At 39.2% G+C, this 18,615-nt stretch overlaps 1 protein-coding gene across 1 annotated transcript in view; it reads right to left on the bottom strand.

Annotated features, from left to right (window-relative positions):
* Positions 1–1,766: 1,766 nt before the first annotated feature.
* LOC108607165 (LIM/homeobox protein Lhx1) overlaps positions 1,767–18,615 on the bottom strand; it is a 50,988-nt gene continuing 34,139 nt past the window's right edge. Inside the window, exons 4-7 of the mRNA XM_017997816.2 lie at positions 13,555–13,745; positions 13,160–13,378; positions 2,896–3,157; positions 1,767–2,241 (exon numbers count right to left, since the gene is read on the bottom strand). Of these exons, the coding sequence (XP_017853305.2) occupies positions 1,877–2,241; positions 2,896–3,157; positions 13,160–13,378; positions 13,555–13,745 (1,037 nt within the window). The 3' untranslated portion in view covers positions 1,767–1,876. The remainder of the gene's footprint in view (positions 2,242–2,895; positions 3,158–13,159; positions 13,379–13,554; positions 13,746–18,615) is intronic.

Here is an 18,615-nt window from a genome sequence, read left to right as displayed (position 1 = left end):
TTTAATTTTTTTTTAAATTTTATTTTATTTTTTTGTTTTTTAATATTTTTTTCTTTTTTGTTTTAAGTTTTCTTGCTCATTCTCTTTCTGCTTGTTGTTAACAATTTTTTGTGTTTAATGTTTTGTTTTGTTTTTTCTCATTATTTATTGATGCAAGTTTGATAAATATTCAAATTGTAATTGTTTTTGTTTTGCTGCTGTTTTGTTGCTCTGCTGTTTGGATTCGCATCAATTAATAAACTTACTCATTAGGCTAACACTAAATACTTTTTACAATAATAATAATGATTTTGCTTGTTGTTGCGGTTTCGTTTTTAATAATCATAATTAATAGCTGTCATCGAGCGTGCCATATCCTAAACATATATATAGTATATATGTTGTATATATAGCGCTCATCATGCACATAATAATATCCATTGAAAACTCAAATTGTTAGCGCTTCAAGTTATTCATATAAGTTTTCATACACATATACATATGCATATATAATATTTTTGTTTTATAGCTGTTTTTTTTTTTTTTTTGTTTATGTTGTTTTCGCTAGTTTTACATTTTTTTTTGCTGATATTACATTTAGTTAGCATTTTGTAAATATTTGTGTTTTTCTCATATATATATAGATTTTATTTTTCATTTCATTTTATAATAAATTATGTTGCTTATTAGCTAAGACCACAAAAAAAAAAAAAAAATAGTTTGCTATGTGTGCCATGTATTTATATATATTTTATATATAAACTTAGTTACTATAAGAACTACACAAGTACATGTCTAGTTACGTTTATGTTGTTAGACAACGATTATAAAATATGTATGCATATCAATTTATAAAAAAAATATAACTAAAGCATACAAAAAAAAAAAAAAATAAAATCAAACTTGCTAAAATGTGCTAACTTTACAAAAACAAAAAAAAATTTCATAAACTGCATTACAATATAATTTTATATAAGTTTTTTGTTTTTTGTTTTGCTTGCTAACATGAATTTTAGTCTACGTATTTTTTGTTGTATTTTTGTTGAAGTTTTTTTTTTTACACACATACACATAAATAGACAAGAATTCATTTTTAGTTAGTGGTAATGGGATTTTATGTTAAGCTTGGGTTTCTTTTAGAATAAAATACAAAAAAAAATATATATTTATATATTGTTATTATGCATATGTTTATATATATATGTTTATATATAGTTTCATATGTGCAGCGCCCATTTTGTTAATGTACATTTAGATAGATCAGTTATATATTTATACGTTTGTTGTTGTTATGCTTTTTGTTTTAAAAATAATTTACAAGTATTTTAGCGCTGTTGTCAAAAAAATACATTTTCTTATGCACTAGTATAGCAAGTGAAACAATAAACACACAATAATAAAAATAATAAAAGCAAGCCGAACAGCTGTTTTCTTTTCTTGTGCATTCGCATTTTCATTACTTGTTGTTTTCTTTTTGTTTTTAATATATATATATAGAGGGTTTGCTTGTTTTATTTATTTTTGGCCAAAGACAGCGGCGCGGGGAGTGCTAGGCAGAGGGGCCCAGAGCCAACACGAATTTCTCCTCAATGAGCGAGCGAGCAGACAGCAGTCGACAATGCGCTCTCGCTCTCAGCAGCGCGGGTGAGCGCTTGCGTTAGAGCGAGACGACAGCTGTGCGACATGCGCACAGTGGGCGGCGGCACAGTGACGACAAGCGAGAGACGACGACGACAACGCTTGTCATTGCTGCTGCTGCTGCTGCTGCGCTGCTGCTGCTACTTACAGTTGTTATTTGTGTTTGCTGTTGTTGTTGCCGTTATTCGTATTGTTGTTGTTGTTGCTGTTGCTGATAGTTTTTGTAGAACAGCAGGCGCGTTGCCAACTGTTTTGTATATTACCAAACAAGCCCTTCATTTTGCATATTCTGCGGTTCGCTAAAGTTCGCTGAGCTCATGAACTCGGGTGATGCAGTACGCGGGCCATTTTGTTGCTGTTGCTGTTGTTGTTGTTGTTGTTGTTGCGTTTGTTGCTGCGCTTGTTGCGCATTTTGTGCCGCTTGCTGTTGCTGCTGCTGCTGCTGCTGCGCTGCCGCCTGTTGCAACAAATGCTCGGCGGCATTCTGCGGCGGCGGCGGTGGCGGCCCCACAGCTGATTGCAGCTGCATTGGTGGTGCACCCGCCTGACTCAGAAATGTTGACTCGGGCGTCAGGCCAAACTCATTCACCATCGGTATCGGTCCACTGTGGTCCATCGGTCCACCTGTCGCAGCGACAAAATGACACATTGAGAAAACTAAGTCAATTTGTATCTGCTACATGGATAAGTTCACAGTAACAGTAACAGTAACAGTAACTAAACTAATGGCTTAACTAAAGAGTTGAGTAACCCTATTTTTTAATATAAACATAAAACATATCAAATACATTAGATAGTTATATAAATGTAATAACTATTGCATGTATTTCAAATTCAATTATAAATTCCATTCAAATCAATAAATATTTTAATCTACATATACTTTAAATATTTCAAATATTACAGAAATATATATGCCAATTTATATTTAAATAATTGGAGAAATCTGTACACTATTTTTTTTAATGTACTTGTAGAAATATATAAATTATATTGTATATTTATTTCGAATTATTGCGAAACTCTCACTTTCTATATCTATCAGAATCAAATACTTTTGAATTTATGTTCATTTTATTTTTAATTTTTGTAAATTTTATTTTATTTATGTTATTCACCTTTGGACTTTGAACTTGAATTTGAGAATTGGAATTTAAGCTAGAGATTTTTCGAGTTGCAAATTTCAAAATGAACTGCTCCAGTATTTGCTTAGCTACTCAATTACTTTGTTGCCATATTGCCAACTTTTTTCATTATTATTATTATAATTATAATTACCTGGCGCATTGAAAGGCATTGGTCCGCCGGGATGGCCGGGAAAGAAGGGGCCATCGTGCGGATGGAATGGTCCACCATAGCCGAACTCGAATTTAGCGTCTGCAGCAAAGTAGGGAAAGCCGGGACCATCGTCTAGGCCGCCCGGTGAGAGATTCATGGGAAAGCCGCGCATCTTGCGCGCACCGCCAAAGAACGGCGGACGGCCCATGCTGGTGATTTGCTTCATGCGACGCTCCTTGGATCGTTTGTTCTGGAACCAGACCTGGAAGAGAGAGAGAGAGAGAGAGAGAGAGAGAGAGAGAGAGAGGGAGAGAGAGCGGGAGTTAAGACTTTAGTAAGTAACATTTATGGGATGTTGGGATGTTGGGATGTGTTCGCTTCGTTTATTTGTCTGTCTGCCTGCCTGTCTGTCTGTCTGTCGCTCAGTCTGGCGCATGTCTAATTGTTGTTGCTCCAAAGCTACCGCCATCGCCACATCGGGCGGCCGTTGCAAAATTAGCCGCTCGTCCATTTGGATCGAGAGTCGCTGCCACTTGGTTTTGCCGGATCGAGCAGCGCGCTCCGATCGAAATGGGGCGAATGTGGAGCTCAGCACTCTGCTTCTTCTTCCTTTTTATTTTATGACGTTCTGCAACGTCGTTTCGGGTGCTCCAGAAGCACCGTGCACAGCATGCAAACTAATAAAATAAAAACATATTTCAAAATTTTTAGTGGCACCTTTTCGCTTTTCGCCTGCGCCGCTCGCTTTTGTCTCATATTTATTTTTTTTTTTCTCTTCTTCTGCTTCTTGCTGTTCTCTCTTGTTGCTGCTGCTGTGTTTTTGGCATTTTAATATTCATATCTTGGACGCGTTTTTTAATGATCTTCTGCTGCTGCTGCTGCTGCTGCTGCTGCTGCTAGGCGGTCGGTCAACAAAACAGTTTGCAGCTCTTGGACTTAATTTTGCTTCGCTTTTATTTTGTGTGTGTGTGTGTGTAAAGCCAAAATTTTCTCAATGAATTTTTTTGATTTATGTGTTTGGTTTTTGTATTTTTTAAAACTCTTTTTTTTTTTAATATTTTTTTGGCAAATAGTTTCCAACGAATTTGGCTTAGATTTTTGAGGCTGTCAGTGCGACAGTGTTGGCCACAAAAAAAAAAATAAAAGGCTAGCAATATTTTTAAATATTCACACAACAGCAAAAGTTATAAATATTAAGCGCATTGTAGTTTGAGCAGCATTGGAAGTAACTAGCATTAAATGCTATAATTATGCGCTTAATTATTATAACAAACAGTGGCCAACAAATGTTGAGTGCGCATAATTAATTTAATTTTATTTGCAATTGCCTAAATAATTCCTTTGGAACAGCCCAGAGCTTTGCAAACTGCCATTGATTTAAAAAAGGATAAATCGAGCTATAAAAAGGCCAACTGTGCAGCACTGCTGCTGGGGGTAAAGCAGTGCAGTCGCAGTCGCAGCCTCAGCCTCAGCCTCAGCCCCAACCCGTGCTCCAAAGCTCAGCAGCTGTTCCCGCTGCCGACCTTAGAGGCAATTTAAGCGTGAATTTTAATGATGAGACGGCGCTGTCTGGGAGTTCATTTGAATTCGTGCGTCTTTTTATGAACTTCCAGGGCCCAAGCCATGAACTAGACATGCATATGAGTTGGCAGCAGCTTCAGCTTTTGTATATTTATAAAACTGACATTTTGGCCGCAACGAATTTCGCTAGAAAATCAGCAAACGTCTGTGATCGGTGAGAAAAACGCGAGTGAGTGCGGAGAGACCTAAGCTAATGGGATTGAAAGGGATATATACAGGGTGCCATGCCCCAAAAAGGAAGTAACATGCTGTGCTGCCGCTCAGTCCCACAGCTAATGCCAAAAGTCCGTAGCGAAAAGTTGAAAGTGAAGCGTGTGATTCTAAGCTAAAGTCGGGCCACTCGACATGACATGAAATATAGCGAAAAAGCTCATTGATTTTAAGTAAACAATGTTGCCACACAGCACGGAATAACTGTTATTTGCAAATATAAATATATATTTTGTTGTTGTTGTTGTTGTGGCAAACGCCAAAATAAATAAAAACCACATGCAAACAATATTAACCAACTAAACCACACAACGCCCACCAAAATGCCTGAGGTTAGACACAAACACACACACACACATATGAGAGTGTGTGTGCGACCCTGTGGTCACATAATTTTTCATTTTCATATGCATAACAACAGCAACGAAAAGGCAACAGAGAGAGAAAAAAACGTTTGTATATAAAAAATAAACAAAGCCTTTGTTCCACTTCGGAATACACTTGTAAGCCCAAAGCTTATGTGAAGCAATTTTCATTGTTGTTGTTGTTGTGTGTTAGTGTAAAAAGAAAATATTGCAGCCAGTGCTGTGCAATTCTCTCTTAAACAAAACACACACAGCACAAAAAAAAAAAGAAGGAAAATGCAGTTGAGAAACGAGAAAAAAATGTTTTGCTTTTGTTTTAACTGCAGCTACTACAGTTAGTTGCAGTAGTTGTTCAACTTTTTGCTGCTCTTGCTGTTATTCACAATGTTTGTGCTATTGTTCAACAAAATAAAACACACACACACACACACAGCAGCAAGAAATGGCAAATTGAAAAGCAGCAAAAAATAATGTCAATTGCATGTGGGGGCCCCTAAAGCATAAAGAAAGCAACTACAGCTGTAAAGAGCGTAAGGCTTAGATCAATGCATATATGCTCCATATAGTTTTTTGATCGCCTGACAATCAAAACTCAATTGACAGACCAGCTAAGCCTAAAACAAAGTTCAAAAGCAAAAGCGAATGGGCTTTGAATTTGTTTGCACAAACTCTAGAGACTTTGAGCTAAAATCTTTAGAGCTTCAAATTATTTGCACTATTTAGTTAAGCGCACTAAGCGTTTATTAAAATTTAGCTGCTGCTGCTAATGAGTGCTTAGGACAGCTCTAACTTTGGCTTAGTTTGTAGTTTGATTTCAATTGCTGCAGCCTAAAAAGCTAAAAATAAAAAGTCTATTAAATAATTAAATATATATCTATATTTGCTTAAAATATTTTTGTAGCGCTTACAAATTCAAAATGTGACTTGGCTTGGATTGTTTGATTTGCATACTTAGTTAATGCTTAATATAATAATTTATTTATTTATTACTGCAGCTCTAACTTTATTGTTTAATTGTTGTTTTGAAGACTGCACATAGTTGTTATTATTTTATTTATTTAATGTCAAAAGAAAATGCTCAATGTAATAATTTATTTTGATTTTATATACACTGCTCTTGCTATCAACTAAAGTTGCCACTATAAAAATTGATGTTTCTATAACTTTTATATTTGTTCTTTATATATATTATTTGCCTAAGCGACATATAGCTTGCTTTGCTTTTAACAAACTTCAACTAAAATAAATGTCAGTGTACCCAAACTAAAATACACTTTGTTATGTAACTTGCGTATTTATTGCATACATAAGCTTAAAAGGCTTAAAACAGTTGCTGAGCTTAGGCGCTTAGCTAGAATTTTTTATATAAAATAAACTGCAAGTTCAGTTGGCCAATCAACTCAATTCAACTGAACTCACATATATTATAAATGCATTCACTTGTGTCTTGTCCTGGCCGTCCAAATTGTTTGTTGAATGGTGTAATTTGTGTGTATGGGGCTAATATTTTATTTCCGCACTTTTGGTTGCAACGAGAGCGCATCGAGCATCGAAATTTGTTTCCAATTTTGTGAACGTAAAAATGTTTGCAGTTCTTGTTGCTTGTTGTTGTTGTTGTTGTTGTTGTTGTTGCTTCTTTTAAGCGGCAACAGCATTTGAACATTTAGTTAAATTATAGGCTTGGGCTCTCTGACATAAAAGGGCAAACAACGTAACATAATGATCGTGGTAGCAATCAGAGAAGCCCCAAGCTATGCCCAGCTACTACTGGGGCCCTGTAGCTGTTGCCGTTGCCGTTGCCGTTGCCGTTTAGCTTTGGCTCTGGCCTCAGACCCTGTGTGGAGCTGAGCGTAATATAACAAAATGATTATTGTGCTTTTGACTTGCTGAAATGTTCATTTTGCCCCAAAAAGGGGGAGGCGGGCTGGGCTGGGCTGGGCTGCCACTTGGCAGCTCTTTGGCCTAGCGTTGTGTTGAAAATTATAGCAAATTATGTTAAACGGCAGCAACGTATATTTGGGGGCGGGGGTGGGGTTGGGATTCAGCTGCCACAGCTTAACATATAATTTGAGTGTGGGGCACCACCGCCAGTCAAAAGTCAAAGTTGCTTTATTGCCAGTTCGAGTTCGAGCCCCAAAGTTTTTTCGGTTTCGGTTTCAGTTTCAGTTTTTAGTTACGCCCACTCTCATTATGCGTGCGCCCCCCTCTCTCTCTCTCTCTCTCTCTCTTGAGCTTATTGAGGCATCAGCAGCTTGGACTGCAAATGTGTGTCACGTATTCTCGCGCTGATTGACATAATTTGTTGTATGTGTGGCTCTGATTGCGTTAACTCTAAGCGGCTTCAATGCTTAACCCTTAATCGGTCGTTCGGGCATTATTTATATTATTTCGTTGGCAGTCACAAGTTTAAGCTTAGTTTACAATTTTGGCTTATTTCATTTATTTCTGTACACTAGTTCCAAAGTAGCGCCAAGACTACGCCCAATTCAATTTTATTGCGTATACGTATTGACTTTTTGCAATTATATATTCTAAATAAAAATAAAAAAAATGCAAAATAAAAATTTTAATTGCTAAAAACATGAATTAATGAGCTTCATTAAACTTACGCAGCTGCTGTCTATTTATTTTAATTTTTACTTATTACTTGAGCTGCAACTGGAGTAATCAGTAAACAATTTTAACTGCTAAATATTTTTCTAGCTTTTGCCATTCATTTATTATTTGCATTAGCATTAGTTAGTCAATTCAACTTGCTATAGCTTATAACTCTTGCTGCCTACACTTGTAGCTAGCTTGGTAGCTAGTGCGCTGCAGTTTGCTTTTGATTTGTTCATGTCGAGGTGAATGTTTCATTTGCTTGTTTTCTGTTTTTCTCTTTTTTGGCTATGACTTGGCGTTTTGGCAAACATACGCGTCACGCCCTCGAACAAACGTCGATTGAACACTGATGACTCGGCTACCAAGCTACACCGCCCTGCACTAGCGATAAAGACATAGATACAGTAACTTAAAGATACTCTGAAGTTGAAAAACCTGAGGCGTGAATTGAGCCTGCAGAGTAAGAGAGTTAGCAGTTAATTAACTTGGACTGGGACTGCGACTGGCTGCTGTTGTTTTTCCCATAGTTTAGTAGGTGTTACCGCCGCCGCTCATCGTCAGTCAGTCAGTCAGTCAGTCAGTCAGTGAGTCAGTCGAAGTCGAAAAGGGTTCAAGAAATTGGCTGCTTGAGCCGCATGATGACGCAGCAACTATTTATTTTGAAATATATATTTCAGTTTCAGTTTGTTCAATGCGGTTTCGATTTCAATGTGAATTACATTTTTTCTAGGCGCCAGCCAGTGCCTGCGACTGGAGAATTAATGGCAACCTGATGAGTTGTTGAAATTATAATTTCAAACTTCGAAGACCCCCCCCAAATAATGTTGCTGCCTTTTTATTCAACTCATGCCCCCCCCCGCCTCTCTCCTCTCTCGCTCTCCTCCGCTCTCTCCTCTCTCTGCTGTTGCTGCCTTCGTGTAAATGCGTTAAATTAGCCGCTTTTGTTGTTTGGGTTTTAATGCTTGTGGCTTTAAGCTCTAATTGTTGCTTTTGTCTAGGCGCTTAGCTTAGCTTAGCTTAGATAACATAATTAAGTCAAGTCTCGCTCTCTTTCTCTTTTTGCCATAAATGTCAAATGCAATCAACGCAATTTCCGCTCAATTAATAAAAGCGTCGTTCACCAAATCGTTGACTAATTAGTGCAGCAGTTTTAACGCCACTTTAATCAAACAAATCAACAACAAAACCAACAAACTATATAAAACACACACGTTCGTTCTACGTTTGGTTTTCTTTTTGTGCTTTTTGGGTTTTGTCAACTTCCGTGGCCCAAAATGCAAATCGTGCGGCCAAACGACAAGTTTGAAATTAAAAATCGTCTACCAAAAATTATTATAAATCGCTGCTCTGATAACAACAAAATGTAAATCAACTTGAAATGCTCTCGAGTCTCTGTTGACAAATAAACGCCTCTGCATGCTCTAGACACTTGACAAATGTCGCTGCTCCGGCTGCTCCGTCTCTCACACATCCGCAAAGCCCAGACCCGAGCCCCGAGACCTGAGCATATGTATCTGTATCTATGCCCCATGTATATTCGTATTTGTATCTGATCGTCGCCAAGTGGCGCCAGCCAAACGCACGCCACATTAACCGGAGCCCCCTCGACTTAACCGAAACCGGCCCACGAGCCGCATCCATTCTCCTCCTCCTCCTCCTCCTCCTCCACCACTTTTGGCTCTTGTCTGCGCTTTATTTGTTTATAATTTTTCAAAGCTTAGTTTGTGCGCTGCCGCCGCCGTCGCCGCTTTAAAACGTTGGCGTAAATGGAGCGCACGCATTAAAACCAAAAAATAATTCCGAAACCAAAAAAAAAACTTGAAAACTACTGAAAGTCACACGAGCTTAGAGCAAGACTTTTGGCTTGAGAGCGACTTGGAGCGAGCTGAGCTTGTAAAGTACTTTGGATTTGTGGCTAAGCCAAGTAACGAGTGCTGAACTCTTCTAAATGCCAAGTGTATTGCTATCTCACTCGCTCATTTAAGTTAAGTATTTAGTGCTGCAGCTTAAAACTTTTTTATGCTGCTTAATTTTGAATGCTTAGCAAATTTATTAAAGCAACTAGTGCTAAATACAATAAATTTTAGTATTATATAATGTTTTTTTTTTATAGTTTTTGGTAGTAGCTTATATATAAATCTGAATTATTATTAAGCTAAGCACTCAAATTTTTTTGGCAGCTGAAGCCACGAAGACGAAAAGTGCACAATATTGTTATAAACAATTATTTTTATTTATTTTTTTTGCTAGCACTTAAGCTTAAGTATTATATAAATGCAAATAATAATAAAGCTATTTTTATTTTCTATTTCTATTTAAGCAAAAACCTTAAGAAATTTGAAGCCAAATCTTATCAAACGCGCATAGCTCAACTTAATTTATTTTTGTTGTCTGCCAAATTAAAAAGCAATATAAATGTTAATAAAATATAACATTATTTATATAATAAATATAAGGCAGCAGATCAATTCAAATGCTTGCAGCTAGATAAGCCAATTGCTGCTTAAACTTTAAAGTTTGTTAGTTTATGTAAATACCAGCATTAATTTTTATTTTTTCTGTAGGCACTTGGCAGGTTCATTAAACGACATTTATCTGGGCGCAGGCAATCGGCTCAGTTCGAGTCATAAAGACTTGAGCTCAGGCCCAAGCCCATTAGCAACTGAGCCGCTCGCATAGATTTGTTGATGATGAGTTGATCGCTTTACAAATTGTCGGCCACATAAACAAAAGGCGGAATAAAAAAGTTTTTGCGGCCGCTGCTGCCGTATTATTGTTATTGTTATGGGCTCATTGTGCTGATGAGCTTGAGTTTATATAGAGTTGAGTTATGTTGAAAACATGGCAATGATTTATTTGCTTTGCGGCTTTTGTGCTGCAAACAGCAGCAGCAGCGACTGGTCAGCTGTCATGTCAAAGTTCAAATGCGTGAAGCGCTTGAGCTATGCAAATTACGCAATGGGGGAGTGCTGAGGTGTGGGGGGCTGACGACAACCCGCTGTGCGTTGAGCGGCAAAAGTTCTTAAGAACTTGCTGTGTCATGCACGTTGAGAATTTATTTAAAATAAAGTCAACCTGCTGTGAAGCTGCTGCAGGCGTTTGATTTGATATTTGGTAGTTCAGAGGCTGCTGCTGCTGCTGGTCGTTGACAGTTTTCGTTGGACAAAACTCTTTGATGCTCGAATTACTTAAAGGCGCGCCTAGGCTGCATTTCCTAGTAGCTGCCAGACTGACTGACTGACTGACAACTTGTCATTGGATACTGTTGATTGCAGTCAGTGCAGGCAACTGTCAGTGTCTTCAAAAGTACAAGCGAAAAAAACATATATATATATATATATATATCAGCATAATGAAGCTGCAAAACATAATGTATGCTGACAGCAGCGCTGCATGTGTATGTGTGTGTGTGTGTGTGTGTGTGTAAGCTGCAAGGCGATTAAGTCAACGCTGCACTTCAACTTCAACTTGCGTTGGCATTTGTCACTTTCGTTTAGATTTGAAGAGGGGCAACCAGAACTGGAGAACTGGAGCAGCAACTGGCAGCCGCTCGTTTGGCTCTCTAGCATAAAGAGGTGTTGATTGTGTCACACTTGTCGCATTTGGAGGGAGCAGCAGACAGACGCGCCTAAATATCCTTTAACTGTAACCAATGACACATCAAAGGCGGCGGCGGCGGCGGCGCACCTCAGTTCAGCGCTGCTGCTGCTAAGCGCGTTGCGCATGCGTAATCCCAATTCGAAATTCCCCTCCCCTCCCCTCATCTCGCTCTCTCCTTGTGGCCATCCCGTCCATTTGCTTGTCCCTATGACACGCTGCGGTCTTTTGTATGTGGGAAAACGCATTTCAAATTGTATTGATATACAGTAAGCATTCACTATAAGCAACAAATTGTAGCTACATTTGCAGATATAAAATTTGTTTAAACAAACTTGTCAAAATTTTAAGTTATTGCCAAAATACCATAAGTAAAAAACTTAAATTTATATAATGACAACTACATTTTTTATTTTAAATTAAATATTAAGCAAAGCTGCTAAATTCGCAATTCAACTTTAAGCAGTAGAGCAAAATAATCAGCGAAAATTGACAGAGCTGCGCTTAACAAATTGCATTAATTTTTAATTTAGTTGCTAATTTAGTTAACTTGCTTTTATATACAAATATATATTAAGCAAAAGCGTTTAACAAATTCATTTTTAATAAACCAACAGCTACAATATTCATAAAACGACTTTAATGCTCTTCATTGCAATTATAATAATTATATTATTATAAAATAAATTTAAATTAATTTTTTAGCTCAGCTTAGTTGCTCATAGCGCTTGTCTACTGTACTCGCAGTCAACAGCTGTGCGCTCTAGAAGGGGCGGGGGCGTCGCAGCATTTGTTAGACAAACCTGTTGAAAATTGTGTGCACCTTGCAACATGCGGCACGCTAATGATGAAGCTGTTGCAGCATATGTTGCCTGCTGGATTTGCCTTTGACAGCAGCTGCCTCTGGGCCCAGGCCCAGAGAGCGTGTTAACTGTATTAAGCAATTGCTGCAACTGCTGATCAACCCAAGCGTAGGGACAGGGACATGGGCAGGGGTGGTGGTGGGGGTGGGGGTTACTATAGCTAATCCCTATTTGTTGGCCACTTAAGCTTTTCAACAGCAATTAGACGCGGCTGGGGCATTGCATGTTAGTTAACATTTGCATTTAATATGCGCCGCTCTCAGCGCTTCTCAAGCTCGTTAAAAGCAAAAAAGCAGATTGCAGAATTTTTTCATAATTTCATTTTTGGGCTCTCACATACTTGACTTGTGGTTCTTTTTTGTTTGTGGGCACAATGAACTTCCGTTTTTTATGCTCGCCCCCGCCTAAACATAAATTTTAATTGTATTTGTTGGTAACTTTTACTGACATTTTTGCGCTAAAACCACAAACAGAGCGAGTGAGAGCGACAAGCTTAAGCAATGAAGCGTTGCAAGGCGGCGGCAAACGACGTTGAAAAATCGCGTCCGACTATTTTTATGATTTGGCTTAGTTTTATTTTTATTTTTTTTTAGCTTTGCTCTGCTTTAGTTTAAACATTTGCCACTCCGAACGCGTTTAATTTATGCGTTTTTTATGCTGATGAAACGCAGACAGCGCAACCCACAAAACCAAAAAAAAAAAAAAAAATGAAAGAAAAAAACCCAAAGCCAAGTTGGTTGGTCAAAGTTTTGTGGCCGCGCCTCAGCGACAAAGTAAACATAGCGCAAAAATGCGCAAAAAGTCAGCGCTTTACTATATAGCGACTATATAGCATAGGTGCGAGTTCAGTTGAGGTTTTGTTTTTGTTTTTTTTTATTCGAGAGTAGAACAAATTGTTGTTGAACCGCAACTGACAGTTGCATTTCGGTTACGCCTGAGCACATGTTGGAAATTGTTTCAACCTCGAGTCGAGGTGCGGAGGGTTTTGTTGTTGTTGTTGTTGTTGCTGTTGTTGTAAAGTGGGGTGTTGGGTGGACGACTACTCACCTGTATCACGCGCATGGGCAGTCCCGTTTCCTTGGCCAGTTGTTCCCTAATGTGGCGTGTCGGTTTCGGTGTCTGATTGAAAGCCGTTTTCAGTACCTCCAGCTGTTTGGCCTTGATGGTGGTGCGGGGTCCGCGTCGCTTGGAGCCGTTGGCATCGTCGGGACTTTTGTTCTCCGCCTGTGAATCGCCGCGTCCATCGGGATCACCGTCCAAGGAGCCCTAACGAAACAAGCGAAACAATGAATGAAAGTCAGTTACCAACCAAAATGGAAGAGAGAGAGAGTGAGGAGTGAGGAGTGAGCAGTGGAGCTCGTCCAATCATTAATCAAACTGATGTGGCGGTCTGTTTCAAAAGCAGCCACAGCCAAATAACGAAACAACGAAACAAACTCTACCTGATCGGAATCGTCATGCGTATTTTTACTATCGGTGCTCATGCTTTGTACTGATATATCCGAGTTGCCCAGCGGTCCACCCGCTGAGTCGGGGCCATTCGGACCAAGTACGCCCAAGCCCAGCGCCGGGCCGCGCAAATGTGGCGGATCATCGTCGTCTTCATCTTCGCTAGCCGAGCCCATTAATGAGTCTGTAAAGAGTATAAAGAGTATAAAAACGATTGAGATTGAGTTGAAAACAAATTGCTTAACAATATGTAGTTAGGTGAAGTGGGGGGCGGGGGCGGGGGGTGTGCCCGCTCTCTAGCCACTTAAAATACAATTGCAATAAATAATATTTGTGCTGGCCTAAGCCAAAAACGACGCCCCGCACGTTTTCTGTGTCTGTGTCGAGGTCACGTGTCGCCATTTCATGCTCTAAGTAGCCCAAAAGCCTTCCCAATCCCATTGCCAGGTCTTGCTCTCACTCTCGCTCTCGCTCTCGCTCTGTGCTTGAGGCACGTGTCAACTGCAGTTTGCTGCTTGGCACTGATGCTCGAATAAGTTGATTAAGCAATGGCGCAAGGACTTTATCTGCAAGCAGGCAGCAGGCAGGACCTGCTTATCATCTGCTCCAGCTCATGTGGCATGCAAAATGCTGACACGCGTCGTCTGCCGAAGCTGCCGCTCCAGATAAGCAGAGCAGAGCAGTGCATAGCGGCCCAGAGCCAACGCGTTGAAACGTGTCACTCACTCAACTTCGATTCAACTTCGATTCGTTTGTCGTTCAACAAATCTGTGCCGCTCGCTTATCTCTCTGGGGAAAGCTTGTGTAGCTCTCTGACCTGAGAGTCTCGTGTCGTCCCCGGAGTGCGCTCAGCCACTTGCTCGCATTTTCTTGTTTGGCCCAAAATAAATTACACTTTATTATGCATAATCTAATCCGCAGCAGATGCGACTGCGTTGTACCCTTAGCTTGGAAGCGAGGGTTGGGGGTTGGGCGTACTGATTTCATTTCATTTGATTTGATTTGTTGCCACATTTTGCGCCGTCGTCTGCTGTTGCAAGGAGTCATTAGCCTCAGCTGCAGCAGCTTAGCTCAGCTGTAGCTTGAGCCACCTGTCAGAGCATTGCAGACTTGAGGCAGCTTAGCTTGCAACACACACACACACACAGACACACAGCATGCCACATGCCACAGTTTAATTGCTAAAGCAGCGTTTAGAACTCACTCAGCTGAGCAACTTAGACAGACGTTTCAAATGTGCCAAGCTGCAAGTTCAAGCTAAGGACTCTGCTCATAATAAAAAATAAAGCGCTGCTTTTAGTTAGCTTAGACTAACTAACTAACTAACAGTACGAACTTGATTTTGATTTTCTTATTTATTATTTACATAATTAGCTAAGCGTAAGACGCAATATAAAGCTTACAATTGTAAATAAATAATATAAAAAAAATATATTTATATGTTGTTAACATTTCTTGGAGCAAAAGCTTCGAGTTCGCGACATTAAACATAACTAAACATAGCTTAAGCATTATAGCAAAATATTAAATAATATTATTAAAAAATAATTTGACAGCTTGTTGCATTATAAATTAAATAAACTTTGATTCAACGCTGTTTGGTTCATTTAACATTATTGCATATTTTGCTTTAACTATCAAAAGGCTTGAAAACGTCTTAACTGAGAATTTTTACATGAGAACTCAAAGTTATCGCTTTGAAAATATCGCTTGCGTCAGGTGTTGCCACTTGCATTTGTTTTTTAACAATAGCAGTTGAGCTAGTAAAAAAGTGAAGCAAGCGATAATTTTGAAGTGTTTACCAGCATCGCTTACATGTTGCTAGTTGACAAAGAAAATTGAGTTAAGGGTAAACCCACCCAAAAGTAGAAAAACGTTTGCAATAAAATGCTTAGAGCGTTCCATATGGGCGCTTTAAGTTGTTGTTAACACATGTTAATAAACACGCGACCGTTGGGCACAGAGAGAGACTCGAGAGTTCACTACTCACTCGAGGGTTGTCAGTACCAGCAGCAGCAGTGGCAAGCAGCAGTGGCAGCAACTTCAAGCGTGCTTCAAGCATCACTCAAATTAACTTTGAAAACCATTCAGGAACACTTCATTTGATTGCCACAGAATTCTAGCGTTTGCTTGCTGCTGTTGTTTGTAATTGTTGTTGTAGCAATAGCAATTATGCCATTCAGTGTGAGAACAACCCTAAACAGCAGCAACAGCAGCAGCAGCCACCCCCCCAGCCCTGGCAGCCATAAAAGTTCAAACACATTGCTATATATATAGAAAAATATATTTGAGTTTTGGCATTCTATTATGCTATTTTTTTTTTTTTTTCAACTGCTGCTGCTGCTGCCACCCACGGCCAATGTTTGTGCGCAGCAAACAGCAGCAGCCGCCGGCAAGGAAGACGCACAAGTGCAACAGCAACAGCAACAGCAGCAGCATCCTTGAGCCTTGAGCCCATACAGTTGACTGACAGCCAAGCAAACAGTGAAGACAGACGGACAGACAGACAGACAGCGCAGATAAATAAACAAAAGGCCATGCCCTCAATACAAGCGCCCACTTGCTTGTTTGCATAGTCAAGTGCGATGTTTGGCCAACGCAACAACTTTGCAACAGTCGTCGCGCTGCTGTCAGCAAATTCGACCCAACCACCCCCCCAGCACACACTAAGCAACCCTAAGCTGCAGCTACCAGCGTTACCAGTCGCTCCATATAGATTATGCATGCTATCAAAAACTCATCAAAAGCAACAGCGTATAATTCGAAATCGAATTCGATATACGAATATATGCAACAAATTATGCTTGTAAATTGTTAGTGAAAGCTTAAAAAAATCTATATAAAAGCTCATTAGCAACAATGTTTTATAATTCGAGTTCGAATTCGAAAAAGTATATATAGTAAGCAATATATAGTGCATATAAATATATATACAAATCATAATAAATAGAAGCTCATAAGCAGCTTAGTTTCATATATCGAATTCGAAATCGAAAAAAATTACTTCACAAGCAAATTATATTTCAAATTTTATGCTATAGCACACATAATATATATATTAATCATAATAAAGAAAAGCTTGTTATAAACAGAGTTTTATAATTCAAATTCGAAATCGAAAAAAATGCATCAGAAGAAAATGATGTTTTAAACATTTGCTATAGCACAGTTAAATATATATAAATTATAATATATAAAAGCTCGTCGGCAGTTGAATTTTATAATTTGAATTCGAAATCGAAAAAAATGCTTCACAAGCAAATTATATTTCAAATTATGCCATAGCAATATATATATAAATCATAATAAATAAATTTATAATTCGAATTCGAGTTCGAAAATAAATATAACTTTAGCAACAAATGCTGCTTTGTATATTAAACAATAAAAATGTAAAAATATATAGCATGCGATACTTTTGGCTACGATATATCGCAAAGCTGCGAAACTTTATTTATTTATTTATTATGCTGTTAACTTTAACTGCAGCCAGCACCTTGAGCTATTTATTTCTGTTGAGGTTGACAAGTGGCTTGTGAGCGAGCGAGGGTGGCCGCCCTCCCCAGCCGTAACGCACTCACCCCAAAATAAAAGAGCAAAGCAAGGACTTAGACAAAGCGCACACACATTAATTTCGAATTAGTTTTGCATCATGTGGTTCACGATGCAGAAAAATCGACTCGGCTGCTGGCTCAACCCCGAGACGGAGACCGAGGCCGAGACCGAGCCAAGGGGCTGCCCCCAAAAACAGGCGCAGCTGAGGCTGATGCTGAGGCTGAGGCTGCTGCACTGGCAGTGAAATGTGAGCGGAGTTGGCTTGGCTGCTTTTATGGCCAACTATTAAGTGCACACACAGCACAGAGAGGCAGCGGGGACAAAGGGGCAACGACGTGTATGCGGCATGAAAAATGTGGAACAGATCGCTGGATTTTCTACATGAGTGCATACGAGAGCAGGCAGGCAAGCAAATAAGAAGAAGAAGAAGAAGAAGAAGCATATAATGCGTATATACGTGAGTCGTCACCATTCACGAATCAACGTAGCAGCGTATCCACAGCATATCAGCGTCAGCGTCTGAGCGACGTCAGCGTCGCCGTCATTTTCATTCATGCGGCGCAGCAACTTGCGAGGCGCTGACGCTGACGCTGGACGCGGCTCAAGTTTGTTGGCTGTAAAATTAGGTTAATTCCTGTCAGTGCGTTGCTGATTTGAATTGTCACACACACACACACACACACACACACACACGCAGCTAAAGATACAGATACATTTGACTGTAGCTGAGTTGAGGATTTAGCAACGAACGTACGTTGACATTACATTTGCTTTCTCGCTCGCACACGTTGCAAGCTCAGCTTAGTCTGTGACGTCTCTAATCCCCTATGAGATGCTGTTCCAACTGAGCTTTAAAACACTTGTTTGCTGTGGCTCTTGCTGTTGCTCTTGTGAATTATGCAAGCAACGCCAATGCGACGACAACTCGACAAGTCGACAGCTATAAAAGTTGCAGCCAGCAGTTAAGGGGGGGGGGGGGAGTCTTTGGGTTATGCAATCGAAACCTGTCAATGCGCTGGGGCCTGTGGCATGCCACTGTGCAAACTTTAAACGGCCAAGCGCTGCCAGCTGATGCGACTAAACTAGAGAGAGTGACTGAGTGTTGACTAAACTAAACTGCAGGCTGCTGGCTAATTTTAGTGCTAATTTCTTAGCGTCATTTAAAATTGCATTTAATTTGCATTGCATGGCAATTTTAATGAAGTAGCCGTAAGCGCAGTAAGCTGCTGTGCTTTGTTTAATAATTAATGAATTTATAATGCAATGCTTAGAAATTAATAAATGTTTTAAAGTAAGTTGCAAGTGTAAGAGAGAGAGAGAGATAAAAATTAAGCAACTTTTAGTATTGTTCAACTAAATTTTACTTTACTTTATAGTCTTTAAGAGATTGTAGATAAAACATTTAAGTAAAATATATGTATTTTTGAATACCATTGTTAATAATAATATTTATATTTAATGCATTTAGTATATGTAAGTGTGTGAGATAGAGAGAGAGA

The sequence above is a fragment of the Drosophila busckii genome, chromosome X (assembly GCF_011750605.1).
Source record: "Drosophila busckii strain San Diego stock center, stock number 13000-0081.31 chromosome X, ASM1175060v1, whole genome shotgun sequence".
NCBI classification, from domain to species: Eukaryota; Metazoa; Arthropoda; class Insecta; order Diptera; family Drosophilidae; genus Drosophila; species Drosophila busckii.
Note: the sequence above shows the minus strand (reverse complement) of the source record. Positions and strands in the feature narration are given on the sequence as shown.